Source organism: Condylostylus longicornis, unplaced genomic scaffold (genome assembly GCF_029603195.1).
Source record: "Condylostylus longicornis isolate FDR11 unplaced genomic scaffold, ASM2960319v2 ptg000100l, whole genome shotgun sequence".
Lineage (NCBI taxonomy): Eukaryota > Metazoa > Arthropoda > Insecta > Diptera > Dolichopodidae > Condylostylus > Condylostylus longicornis.
Genome location: NW_026578068.1, coordinates 3,735,411 through 3,750,875, shown reverse-complemented (window position 1 = coordinate 3,750,875; position 15,465 = coordinate 3,735,411). Strand labels below are relative to the sequence as shown.

Below are 15,465 nucleotides of genomic sequence, written 5' to 3'. Positions count from 1 at the left end.
TGTCATTCTTATCACCATCATCATTTTCATCACTTTCATCATCTGATGAATCGAAAATATCTTTAGAATGTTTTGATGCTTCATCATCAATTAATTTTAAAATAAAATTGATTTTTCGAAAACGTTCTACAATTTTCTCAACCAATATTACTAATTGCAATTCAGCAAGTGCACTCGATACAAGTGGAAATATTAAACCACATATTGACAATAAAATTCGGATAAAATCTCTTTTATAACTTCTAAAAAAAAAAAATAAAATTAAATTTGAATTATTGAAAAAAATTTTAAATAAATTTAATTTGTTGATGTTGATTATAATAATATACATACATATATATTATTGTACACTGAATTAAAAAATGAAATCAGAAAAATCTATACTCAGGATAAAAAAACTGAAAATCGACTTTATCCCAGAAAAAAAAAGTCATAATTCAACTTCCGACTTGCGACTCATGCAATAAAATATTTACTGAATATAGAAAACTTCAATAAACCCGATTATTATAAATTATAATTAATTAATAAATAATAACTTACAAAAATTTCCATCTGATATCCCATAATAGTGCCAAAACTAAACTTATAGCTGTCATAATAAATACGGCTATTTTAACATAATCTTTTTCCAATAAAATTTTTTCTTTTAATTTTACTAAACGAAAATTTGTATCAAAATCATGAATTTTGTTAGAAAATTTATAATAAAATTTCTTTTTTCCAAATGCACAATAGACGCATATCAAATAACTTAAGATACCCAAAAATAATAGAGTTGTATTACAAATCAAACATACATGATGACATTCTTCGATTTCTAATATAGTAGAATTATTCAAAAATATAGCAGTAAGTGATGCAATATATGCAATCGGTATTAATAGAATGCCAAAGAAATCTTGTGTTTGGGACTTTTCATCATTATGATTTAATGGTAAAACACCAAATATCTGAAATTTAAAACATTTATTAGAATAAATATGATATTTAATGAACATGTACATACATATAATATTCGTATTTATTAAAATATAACAATTATTTTTAAGAGAATTACTCGAGTTTAATGAATAATATCAAAGGTGTATTCGTTCAAATTTTAGTCAAGGTGTATTCTATCTCCGAAACTAGTTCAAATCAAATTCAAAATCATCATTCAAAACTATATAAATCAAACTGAAAAATGATAAATTAAACTTGACATGCAATTAAAAATTTTTAATTTCAGATAATGTGTCTCATTCTGAAATTGAAATTAATTAACATAGATTATTAAAAACTATAGGATCAAACCAATTTAGAATAAAATTGACTCAATATAGATTTTATTAACTGATGAAATTTTTTGAAATTCAATATTTGAGTGTTGTTTGGTAGCGAAAGTAATTGACAAACTTTTTAGAGAAATCAGATGATGTAAAGTTTACCTGTACTATCCAGATTTACATTCCTCTAGTTATGTTGACCAAAAACTTACTAACGTACTTTTAAATTTGAAAGAAGTAATTGAAAAGTATTTTTCTGATTTTGTGCACCATTTTTGTAAACTTGATAATACACCTTGCGGTCGATTATGTGCTGAACACATGAAATGCGGTGTGTCAAGGCTGATTGTTTTTGTTTAAGAGAATCAAGAGAATATTATAAATATTAACACTTCATAACTTTTTAATGTGAAGTCAATCATCTCATTTTCCCAATAAGACTCATTAATAAATTAAATAAAAAACAATTTTACTATTTTAATTTTTATTATAATTATTTTAAAAATTAAAAATTTAATTTTTAAAATAAATTTATATGTTTTGCAATATTTTTTTAATTATTGAAACTGCTATAATCCATCCGAATGTGAAATATTTTATAGAACATAAACAAAAACCTGAATTAGCTTCTACTTGATAGCACTTTAATATATTGTGTTGATCTCCATATTTTAATTTTAAGTTACAAATATTATATCCACTCCAAATGCATCCTTTTAATTTAAAATTCTCTTTCGAAATTGTATTATTGTATTCTATATCAAAGCAATCATATTTTGGTGACACCGGTATATCTAAAGTAGCTCCAAATTTATTTTCAAATTTGTCTTCTAACGTATTTCCAAATGTGTTTAACATCATAATCGTTATATAGTTATCACAAGCAACTTGTCTGATAGTTTGCATTTCTCCTTTAGAATTTGATATGAAAAATGGACAAACTGATTCAGCATGTAGTTCTAAATTTAAATGAAATTCAGATTTATTGTTTCAGATTAATATTGTAGAATTAACTATGAATTTTATTTCACTTACCTTTAGTATATGATGCAATTATTATTAAAGGGAGCCACTTAATCAAAAGGGTTCTTGTAAAATTTATCATATTGCTACCAAATTATTAAATAATTTTTAAATAATTTCTATTGAAAGTCTTAACGACCTATTATTTATTGTGTCGCTATCGACATTCAAATATACAATAAATCTGTTATTTATATAATTTTTTGCTAACATCAATAAAATATATGTACATATAAAAAGAATATGATTTGCTTTTGTATGCTAATTGATACTGATAAGTTATTTTGTGAGAGGTAACGAAACTGTCAATCAGAAATAAATTAATTTTATAATTATCAGTTTAATTGAAATTATAATTCGATAATTAATACATATAGCATATTGGGAAAAATAACGACACAACTCAAAAATTTAACTTCGACTTCCGGAACTTAAAGTATTTATAGCCGAGTGTAAATTACTATCGAAGGCTAAAAAAACATTGGTATAGAACTATTCTGCAAGTATATGAACAAATTTTCTGTATTATTTTGTCTCTGAAAATCATTATATATTGAAAGATAATATAGTAATAAAAGAAAGTTTGCGACTCTGCATGTTGACCTATGTCGTTGTTCTCTCAAATGTGCGACATATGGAAATAGTTTATTACAGATAAAATATAAAACAACATAAAAATTTTCATAATTTAATATAATCTTAATTATGAAACGTCCGACTATTTGCATAAGAATTAATTAATCTATCTGAATTCAATTATAAAAGTGGTTTTCTATTGAAGAAATTTTTATAATTTTTCAATTTTGTTATATTGTCTCCAAATATTTTTCATTATCGAAATAAATTTTTTGTAAAAAAAATATTTAATAAAAGTTGTACATATAATTTAAACATTCAAAAAAAATATGTATTATATGTACATACAAGGACAGGGAAAAATGTTAAATTTGATCTGATTGTTTCATGAGCTCAACGAAATTTAACAATATTAAAAGCACAAGGCATGTATAAGTACATATAATAAATAGAACGATTTAAATAATTATAATTCGTTTTTGGAAATATACAAATATTTTACTCGTTAAATTATTAAACAATAGTGCAAAGATATTTATGGGAAATAAAAATAATTCAATTACAACTTAAAAAGAGTTAACAATAATATAACATTTTAGTTTAAAAAAAAATAAATATATAGAATTTATATAGAACATTTTTGATAATTCTTAAGACAAAAACTTTAATCAGCTGCTGTTTGATTGCATTTTAATATTTTATATTCATTTTCATATTCTTTTCTTATTTTCAAGTCACAGACATTGTAGCCTCTCCATATACAACCTTTAAACTCAAAGCTCTCGTTAGAATTTGTGTTACTGTATTCTACATCAAAACAATCATATTTCGGTGACGGAGGATATATATATTTACTTTTATCTGATTCCGGTCCCAACATATCATCTGTATTTATTATATTTCCAAACTTGTTGATCATCATTATTGTAACCTGATTATAGCAAGCCACTTTTCTATTAGGTAATTCCATTTCACCTTTCACACTGGGTATGAGGTACGGACAAATGGAATCTGCACGTAGCTCTAAATATAGAAATGAGATTTTTATAAATTACATATTTAACAAATATTTTTCACAATATTACTTTAATACTATAATACACAATTAACTTACAAGTTGTTTCGAATTATGTTACTTAAAGAATATCTTAACTTACCCCTGATATGAAAGCCGATAGTTAACATAACAAAAATACATTTTATTAAAGATGTTTTATTAAAATTCACCAAATTTTTTGAAAATGTTAAAAATTTTTTTATTTTTATTTTAAAGCAAAGTTAAAAATGTGGCTCTAGTAACGTTCAACAGTTCAATATTTTTTTTTTTTATATAAATAATATTTTATGCACTACCTTTTATCTTTCATATCAATTTATTGCATATAGATAAATTAGATTTCGAGATAGTTGATAATTTGAAATTATAATTACTTACCTGCCATAATATGATAATAAATATCGTAACATTCGAAGTATAAAGGGTTATGTTACATTCTAAATGTCAAGACAGTTAACGCTATAAAACTTTCCAATTGTGTATTTAACTTATAATATTCGTTAATGTAGAAATATTTCAAATTACTGTTAGTTACATTAATTATACATTTAAAAATAAAGCTTGAAACTTAATTCGAATATATTTTCCTGAAAAACTTCAAAAATAAAAATTCTTTATATTCTTCAATAACACAGGCTCAATGTTTACATGTATAATTAAAAATATTATAACTATGTGTAAGTTCGGCAAAGTATAAACTTTAAAGTTTTTGCAGTAATTTTTTCCAAACACAAGCTGCATATTATAATTAAAAATACCCATCCATTGATTTTATATTTGTTCACATATTATATAAGAGTAGTAATTTTAATTTGATCACAAGTACTACGTAATTCAATTTCTGGTTCCTTTTTTAACCGAAAAGCTGACTGATTCAGCAAACAGAGTTTACATCTATTACACCTATGTACATATTCTATTCTTGCTTGTGGCTTATGTCTACATATTGAATTCTTAGAAAAATCACAAAACCAAATTAATTTTAATCTTTTATTTACGTTATAAAATTAATTAATATATTTTTAAAAACATATTTTTTTCAATGAAATAAATGCTAACAATGCAAATGTAAGATATTTTGTTACATTTAAATTAGAACTTGAATTGGCTGCTTTTTGTTGACACTTTAATATTTTATAGGAATTTTCGAATTCCTTCCTTATTTTCATATCGCAAATATTATTGCCTCTCCACATGCAGCCTTTTAAAGTAAAATTTTTATTCGCTATTACAACATTGTATTCTATATCAATACAATCATATTTTGGAGATATTTCAATATTTGAATCTAACATAATTCCAAAATTATTTACTATTACTGATGTTATATAATTATCACAAGCTGTTGTACTATTATAATCAATTTCTCCTAGAACATTTTGTGCCAGCACTGGACAAACTGATTCAGCATATGAAGCTATTATATATTTAAATTATTATTTTTTTATAAATTTGATTATAGATTTATTTTATTAATGGCATTTAAAACCATTCTTTCTAGCTTACCTTTCTTACAACAACTTATAACCATTATTACGAAAACACATTTGATCGAAAATATTTTAAAATCAAGCATTTTATTTCAAAATTAATATAAGAAAGTAACTGTTCAATTAAATGTAACACAATCAACTTAATATTAAATTTCTACTGAAATTCAAAGTTGCAATATTTTTATATTTATATATTTTTTAGTGATTTTATCTTACCTTTATATTAGATATTAAAAAGTGGCAAAACATATAACATATTATTTGAACTTGGTTTATTCATTCAATTACAAATATTTGCACGAATTATCAATACATTATATAACGTACGAGTACACTGATAATTAAAAATTGACTTATACTACAATCAAAAATATTGATTGACATTATATTTGAAAATTTTCATATGATTGACATTATGATGGAAAATTTTCTCAACTTTTAACTTTAAATAGTGAACACTTACGTAGTAGCAATAAAATTCAGAGAAAATTACCTTTAAAAGAAATATCAAAAATTTAGGGAAATCTACATTCAAAATTAACATTATTTCTTGTCTTATAATTAAAAAAAAAGTTCGCTGTTTATACCCTTACAGGTGAAAGTTTTTATAACAACTAACTAATATAAGTGTTTCAAAAGAAAAACATGAAATATGCCCACTTCTTCTCCCAATTCTTAATTATTCATCAATATTTAAAACTATACCTTCTAATTTTGTTTAATTGCTCTATTTATTCATTTAGTTGTTGTTCATTAATGGGTTTCATATTATTTTAATAGTTCCGATTAATGAACAAAAAACAAATACGTACCTACATAAATACATAGTGTTTTAACTTAAAGTGAGAAGAAAAAATCAAACTGAATTTCGTTAATTAAAGTTTCTCAAAGTACGTTGAAAGAAAATTTTTTCACAAGTTGAAATCTTAGTTTTTATAGGCGTAATGTTTAAGAAATATAAGTACCTCATTTTTGTTCTAAGAAATATTTGAGTTCTGTGCTAAAATTAAAAAAAAATTTAATCAAAATTTCACATTCGAATTTTCCAGTTTAAATTTACCTATTATAACTCAATTAGACTCAAAGCTATATAGCAAAATTTGAAAAAATTTAAATATTCAATTTTCTTTAAAGTTTAGTTTATATTGTGCCGAAATTAATGTATGTACCTCACTTAATTCGAAAGCCATAGATAAAATTAAAAAATAAAATAAATTTTTTTTTTTAAACTAAATCTAATACGATGTCATAATTTTCTCGAAACACTATTTTGTGTTCAAATAAGTTTTTACTTCAGATCTATTATATTAGTTACTATGATATGCATGAACAACGAACTGCATATAGCAAAATCAGTTATTGACCAACACTCTAATTAAACTGATATAAAAAAAACACCTTCGATTCTTTGATAAAGTCAGTTCGTATATTGACAATATTAGAACAAACAAAATATATTTTTTGTATAGTACATCTTATCCAAAGGTAGATAATATTTGTATGTTTTCATTGATAAAATAACACTTGAAGTAGGTATTTATCTAGATAATATTAATATTTTATATGTTCATATTCATTCTAACAATTTTATAATATCCCAGTAACCACAACCTCAAAGACTTCAGAACTTTAAGTATTCAAAGTTGTTTACAACATTCCTTTGAATTTTTTGGTTGAGTGCCAGGGTATGTGGGTGTAGAAGAAATTGAAGCAACTGATGTCCTGAATCGAACCGCGCCCTGGAGAAATCTTCCGGGGCTGCAGTAGGCCAAAAAAAAGAAAATTATAATGATGAACATCTTTTGGATTTTTGTGTTGCTCTCGCTGGAAAGAGAACCAGTGATCTAAAACGGGCTCTGTAGGACCATGACCCGCACTCAAGGAGGGCACAATAGATTCTTATACGTGTTTGCTGTGCACTTTTACCCCGGTTTTACAAATCTACACCTATTTGGACTCCGTTTGAGCTACATAAATAACAAAAATTTTGAAATTAGTATAAATTCTAATTCTTACTACATGAATGCTAAATGTTATTACTAAAAATTGTAATTCTAAATTAATCAGTATATATATACATACATATATTTGCTCTTTGGTAGGTAATAAATCAAAAACCAGGAACACATAAATTTTTGAATTTTGTATCAACCTCATTGTATGGTAAGTAGATGTGTGGAAAATATAATAAAATTAATGAGGAGATGTGTTCAGCAAAATTTTCAAATGAAATCATTTTCGCAAAAAAAGCTTTGAGTGTATGTATGCTCCAAATTTCATATATTTCTAACAACTTTATACGAAATATAATTAAATATTTAAACAAGTATGTAACTAATTTGAAATTTTCATTCGAATTGATAAACCTTTTTCTTTTTTTAATATTAATAAATTCATTAACAACTCAGGTTTCCAAACATTAGAATAGAATTGTTCTCTAAATACATTAGCTATATTGATACATGCAAAAAAAAATCAGGTTACCGGAATTCTAAGAAAATCAGTATAAACAGGTTTTAACTATTTCAGATGGTCAACTAAAGTTTAAACAATTTTTTTTTTCTTATTTAAAAAAACCAAGCGAAATTTGATGCTACTTCCTTATTCATACTTCATAACCGCTTTCCGGCACAATGAATTGATCAAAACGTTTTTAAAAACAACAAACAATAAACAATAAAATCAAAACAAAATGTTATATCCGGTCGCGATCTCTCAAATAGTTTCTTTTTTTTCATATTGTTTATTTTTCCTTGTTTTGCATATAAAAACAAGTTTTAGGGCAATCTCACAAAAGAAAAACAAAGGTGAATATATGAGCTCGCACATATATAGAGCAATGATCAATTGAGATTATACCGTGACTAAATTTTAACATTTTTATTTTTAATCTAATTTTATAATTTCAACTTAATAACTTGTGTAAGCTACATATATTCTTTTTCTTCAATTAAAGTATTTTGTTACTAAATGGCAATTTTGGTCAATCTTATCTGAATGCATGCCATTAATCAAGCTTATAATTATCACGTACAAAATATTATAGCTGATTTTTATTTTGCATCAAAATTATTACTAAAATCGATTTTAAAATCGACTTTAAAAATTATCCACACAATCTTTACTTCTTAGAATTTCCACATTATCAAAATAAACCTTACAAATCCTAACATTTACATACATTTGTATACGTTAAAGTGTTCTTTTATTGTCCTTTAAAGTTAAAAAAAATTGCATATTAAGGTATGGCAGATGAGTAAAGAAGGAAAAAAAAGTAGAATAGTAGAAAATATGAAAACTTCCAAGTAAATTATAATATTAAGGTTAGCGGATATTAAAAATCACCATTATAATAAAGCAACAACAACATTTATTATTTTGATTTAGTTGCAACGATTTTTATTTTCATTCATATCAGTACTAATTTTGGAAACGTCAAAAAAAATAATATTTCGCGTAAAATTCTAGCTCCTGTTATATTTTATTTTTTTTAATTTCGCGAAAAAAGCGAAAATTATATACATATATAAAAAAACTCATTCATAACAAAAAAAAATACTAAATTAATGAATGAAGAATAATATTTTTTTGTATTTTTCTTATATTTTATTAATTTTGATTTCCATTGCTCTTTAAGAATGATATGCATGAGAAAAATGAACAGGAGCTGATCTTCAGCCATTATTGTTGTTTTTGGTACTGCTGCTGCTCTGCTGTTTTTGCTTCTCGCCTACATTATTAATAAAAATCGTGAGAAATTCATTTATATTAGTCCTTTTATCCTTATTTTTATCTTTTCTCGTTTTTTTTTTCTTTGTACATACAAAACCTTACAAAAATCAAAATTAAAAATAACAAAATGAAAAAAAAAAAGTAAATAAATTTGCAGTATTCAGGATATGATTTTATTCAAGGATAGTTTTGTTTAAAATATTCACACGATCATAAAGGTAAGATATTAATAAAAATAAGATGGTTATTTATCAAAAGCGAAAATTTAAACACATGTAAATAAAATTTTGAGAGAAAGTGTAAATTTTGATCATTAGAAAAAATTTATAATGTTCTACATACAAGTTAGGTGTTTGACGCAATACGTATTTGGTTATTGGGGTTGCAAAATGAATAGCCATGGACCATCGTGAAGGGTATATTAACTTTTGTGTTGAGTTTATAACCACTTTAAGAAGTTATCTGCGGTATATGGATATGTATATATATTATGTTAATGCTCAGACTAAAATTCTACATTGATTTAGACATATCTGCTCGTCCATCCGATCACACGATAACTCTAAAACGAATAACGCAAACACTACCAAACTTTCATAAACCATTTCTTTTCTGCCAAGACCGGACCGTATTGTAATTTCAACAATTCGGCCAACGAGTTCTGGTAGCTGCCATAGAACTCAAAGACATTTTTTAAACGAATATACATATATTTTCACATATATTTAACTTGCATTTCATTAACTTTTCATTGTATTTATACACAACTAACTTACATATATTCTGAAAATATTAATGGAGTAGTTACACTGGTTCGGGTTGCAGCCATATAACCCCATAATTTGATTTTAAATATTCGAAAAAATAATAAAGTTAGATTTATGAAACTTGGAAGTCATGTCATTATTATTATCCCTTCTTGCATACCTACAATCATCTATAAAAACTCAATTTTGTACTTCTTCAACTTAAAAGTGTAAATAAACAAGTTAATTTTTGATGTCGATGTATTTTAAATTTTCGCCAATTTCAACCATCTTTTTTTAGCTTAAAAATATAAAATGTATTTTATAAATTTATAATATGTACTTATATAAATAGTATTATTACTCATACAAATAGCTGATATACACATGGAAAAAGAAAGAAAGAAAAAAAAACAGAATAGAAAAAACGCATTTCGCGCACCTTTCTTCCGATGTAAACAAAAAGAACAATTCACTTCCGTTTTTCTGTTTATTTTTGTCACTGCTCCTTCCATTTCCATTTCCTTGTTATCTTGTTATTATCCTTATTCATCTTTTAAGGCTATTCCATTGAGTATGATTAAAAACTGAATTTAAATATATATGTACATATACGTGTAGGTGTAGGTACAATATTGTCAAACGTATATTTGAAGCAAAATTACTTGAAAGATTCTGATTTTAATTTGCAATAATGATACTCAAACTGTAAAAGAAGTAGAGAGTAAATTTAATCAAAAAATATTCTAATTTTTAGAAAATATTCTAATTTTCATACCATAGAATAATCTTAATATTTTCAATTTATATTTCGCCAATTCAGAAATGGATGTGTTTTTATTTTGAGAAGATTTGGAATACGAAATAGCTAAATGCGCTAAACTCTTAGACAACTTGTAAGTTATCCACGATAGTGTGTATTTTGAAACATACCTTGTTTAAAAGAAATATATGCATGAACATTTATACTTTATTACAAATCCTTAAAGTAATTTTCGATATTTTAAACCTTTACCCACAAGGTTGTAATAATCACGCTTTCTAAATTTCTATTAATAAAATATTTTTGTATCGTATTCACTTTAAGAAGTTCTGGTAAAAATTTTAGAATTGGCTAATGTTATAAATGTTACTAGAACGCTTTGGGATGTGTGCGTATATTTGGTAAGCAAAATATGCATATAATTTATATACACACATATGCGTACACATAATTTAAATATTTGAGTTCATACCTGTAGAATATGTACATATGTACGTACGTTCCCAAAAAAAAACATGAGCAGGTATAGAAAAAAATTTGTTAAAATCCAGGTGACTGTCGTGAAACGATTGAGTTTTTTTTAGATGCCTTGAACATTTCAAGTGAAATTGAAATGTAATATTCTCACTCATTTTTAGTTTGGATCATAGGATCAAGTAGAATAATATTACTGTTCTGAATTGCAAATACAACTTGCACTATAAAAAATAATAATATACGTGCATACATGCATTCATATATCTTTGATGGGCGGTAGTAGGAGTATAAGTCAATTTTTTGTAAAAACCTGATAAGTACACCAATGTAATCTAGAGCTCAAAATACATCTTCTATCAAAAATTCATAGCGCTACGACACTTACAAACCTTTGAAACAAATGCATTTAAATATATTGTTCAAAGCAAAAGTGAACAGTTTTATTAAGTTTTTTTGCTCTAGTGAAAAGTTGATATTTTTGACTTATACTCCTACTACCGCCCATCAAAGATATATTCTTTAAGCATAACTCAGTCTCACGAACAATTAACATTTCAATTTTCTTAGATCAGAGTGAAGAGCTCAATTATTACACGTTTTTGTAACTCTTGAGTGAAATTTTTAAGAGAAAACCGCGCTCTCAAAATAATGTTTTTGTAGGAACTTTTCTTGGTAAAATATTGTTTGACGTTTCTTTAAAGTCAAAAGTAAAATTCAAATTTCACGCTAATTTTTAAAAGGTAACATCAATATAATGTCAACAATAAAAAATTGCAATTGGGATAAATTTGATGAATTTTAAGTTTTTTGTTTCGGTTTTCACCAATAAATTTCACCGGACAGAGCTTATACATAAAGAAATTGCTCGACACATGCTTTTAAAAAGAAGTTGGCAAAAAATGTTTGCTATATTGACAATTTATTAGATTTTTAAAAAGAAACATTTTATTAAACAGTGCCATGAAGATAATTCGAATTCACAATAGCACAATCATAGTATTGTAATAATATACAGCTTAGTGCAATACTACCGTAATAGTAATGACTATAGTTTATAACTTTCATTACAATTTTTTATTATTAGAGGGTTCATTGTATAATTTTTGATTTGATGTAATATTTAGAACACTATTGAAAAGGGTCTAATGTCTGCAAAGAATATATATTTAATAAAAATCCAATAAGCTGTGATGAATACCTTTATATAATACAAGCTTAAATTAATTTAAAAATCCAATATATGTATGTGATGATCAGAGGCATACCTTTCATATTCTAACTACATTGTCGTTTTATTTTATTTCACTCATTCTTTCAGTCACTTTTTATCGCAGTGCAAATTGAAATATGTATGTATATATCTGTAGCTTTAGAGTCAAAAAAAATTTCACTGTAAAACTACAAATATACTCACCAGATCTCTCATAGTGTTCAACTGCAGTTTCCGTTATGTTTTAGTGTTAGAACATATACATATTGCAAAGGTAGCAAGCTAAAAATAAATTTCTCTGTCTCTCAAAAATATTGAAAATCTATGGTAATCAATGTCCATGTATACTTTTAGTTCTTTTTTATATTTTATAACAAAAATATTTGTTATTCGTTAATTGATTCTGCTTTGATACAAAATTGAATTAAAAGTATTTGCATATACTTTATTTTAATTTAGAATATCTGTATTTATGCGTCTTGTTTGGCGCAACAAATCACTCATAAAATTATGAACTCGTGTTATTTATGAACATAATTCCACAGCTCATGTTATGTGCTATGAAATAAAAAATTAGTCTTATTTAAGCAAAATGAGCCAAAATTGAAAAATAACATGCTTTGTTTTAGAATTTAAATAAAGCACCTCTTTGTAGTTCAATTTCTACTTACTTCAATTTATTTTTATAGCTAATTTCCAATTTTAGTTTTTTATTTAATTTTTAACATTAGATTACGTCCTGTAAGGCCTGGAAGGTTTTCAGGATATAAATAATATTTGAAGTCAAATTTTTAGCAAAAGTATACAAGAATATATAAAAGTTACAACATAACGGGGACATGAAAAATTCTGCAACATTTTCACTAGTTGACAAATAAAACGATAATCTGATATTGAAAGAGTAACACAATTTTATAACTAAATTTACGGCCTCGTTATATTTTTATAATCAAATTTTATATAACAAAAAAAAAAGATTTTGAAAATGAGCAAAATACGGCTTATTACGAAAAATGGGCCGTTTGGCAAAAATTATTTTAAATAAGTTTAGAAAAATAGGCCATGCTTTTTTCGATTTACCACCCACAAACATTTTGTTTTAACAAAACAATCAATGACGTCATTTAAAAATCAGAAATAAAATTTACAACAGGGCTATTTCAGAATTTATTCACTTGTAAATAAACTTGTACTTTACTTGTAATAAATTTTATTTCCTGTGGAAATTTTGTAAAACTGCAATAATAAGAAAAAAAATTATGTTGGAAATTCACTTTTTTTAACTTATTTATGCATATTTGATCTAGTGTGTAATGTGTAGTAAAGCATTGCTACACGTATAAAAAACAGCCTATCTCTATATTATTCTTAAAGCAATTAATTAATTTGCAACACATCTGCTCTGCTATTGCTATGTCTCTCTTTTTTATTTGGTCAGCAAACCTAACTTAGTATACTTCTCTTTTATGTATGAAAATGTAGTTAATGGTATTTCTCTGCTGTGTTTCTCTTCATTTTGCTTGGTTTATATGTTGTGTTGCACTTTTTCTTCATTGGAATATGGGAATTGGATAAGAAAAAAAAATGCAAAATTATGAATGATACAAGTACAATGAGATATAATATGCATGGATGTACATATTACAATTTATAATGCTTGCACTACAGCAACAGAATTGAGATGAGCATGAGATACATATTTGAAGTAGAGCATTGAAAAACATTATTTAATGCATCAACCGTTAGTGTTACATATCAGTTATATTTGTAGTAAAGCAGCTACGTTTTACAATTGATTTCCACTTTTATTTTTGGTTTCTTAAAAATTTGATTATAAAATATGAAGTTTTGATTTGAATTTTTAAATCTGCTCGAGAATTAAATGTGTATGTGTTTATGAATTATAATCTAATCATAGACACAAATTGAAGATAATTTGATTCAAGCGAACATTTTATGCATAACTGACGATATTTGATATATAATTCCGCTTAGCATTAATTATCGAAAATTTTTTACTTTTGGTAGCAATAGTTCTATAAAAAGCTATTTAAGAAAAAATATCACGAAAAACATTAGAGCACTTATATTTTATTTATATGATTTAAAGAACGTTTATGTATATACTGTTATGCGGACGTTTAAAAAGTCACTGTTTTATGGTAGAACACCTAGATAAGCAATGAAAACTGCGACACTAACACATATTTGTTTCTTGTTTAAATGGAGCAAACTGCTTTGTTTGATTCGGCACATTAATAAATGCAAATCCTGAATTACTCTAACTTTAATCGATTGACGTCAATTAAGGCAGTTGAAAATATATTCTTTAGCTTTCCTTCTAAATTTTAAGGAGAGTTGTTTGTTTTAAATATAAAATCTGTTATTCAGAAGTCAAAATAATACAATAGTTTCAATACATTGAAGCAATGAAATAGATTTCTTTTATAAAAATGATTCGAGCTCAGAATAAAAATTATGTGAATATAATATTCATATCAAGAATTTTTTTTAATTTGAAATCTAACTGAAAATATTCTAATTAATCAAATTTTTTAAATATGAAATTGATTAAATGTTACTTAATTAATTTTTAATTAAGATTATTTATTTATTTTCTTTTACTACTAATTTTCTACTACTTTGAAAAGCAGCACGACTATTACACTTATTAACGCCACAATTATGTAGCTATTCACAAAATGCAGTCGAAACGAAAGAGCAAAAAATAAAATTATTGTTGAATTTGTATGGTTTGTTTCAATTCGTTTTCGTTTCTAAAAAGTTATCAACAAGTAACCAAGTCTACAATACAATGTATTGAAGTAAAGTACATAAAACATTTTTTTGCTGCTAGAATGATTTCGGTATATGCCTTGTGGTTTATATGAACGATTTGTTTGTTGCTTGCTGTAGTGTAGCGAAAAGAAAGAAGAGAAAGAGAGTCCAAAAGATAAAATAAAATAAAAAAAAGAAGAAAACATAAAATAGAGGAATAATGAAAAAAAAAACATGAAAAATGAAAGAAAGAAAAGAAATGAAAAGCAAAAGGAAAATATAAAATAATGAAAAAAATGAAATCGCTATGGCTATCGCATCGCGGTTCTCAGAAAATTTTAC

The 15,465-nt window shown here is 25.1% G+C and overlaps 1 protein-coding gene across 1 annotated transcript; it reads right to left on the bottom strand.

Moving 5' to 3' along the window:
- Positions 1-4,900: 4,900 nt before the first annotated feature.
- LOC129614086 (uncharacterized) lies at positions 4,901-5,584 on the bottom strand. The gene is made up of 2 exons (XM_055528473.1): positions 5,431-5,584; positions 4,901-5,341 (listed from the first exon to the last, which is right to left on the bottom strand). Exons 1-2 carry the CDS (start codon positions 5,498-5,500, stop codon positions 4,947-4,949), a joined length of 465 nt encoding a protein of 154 aa, XP_055384448.1. The 5' UTR covers positions 5,501-5,584; the 3' UTR covers positions 4,901-4,946.
- Positions 5,585-15,465: the final 9,881 nt, after the last annotated feature.

Bases quoted from the DNA above. Each gene is read 5' to 3' on its own strand.
- LOC129614086 (XM_055528473.1), bottom strand. From the start codon at position 5,500: ATGCTTGATTTTAAAATATTTTCGATCAAATGTGTTTTCGTAATAATG. The intron at 5,342-5,430 runs GTAAGCTAGAAA...AATATATAATAG, and splicing joins TATAAGTTGTTGTAAGAAAG to CTTCATATGCTGAATCAGTT.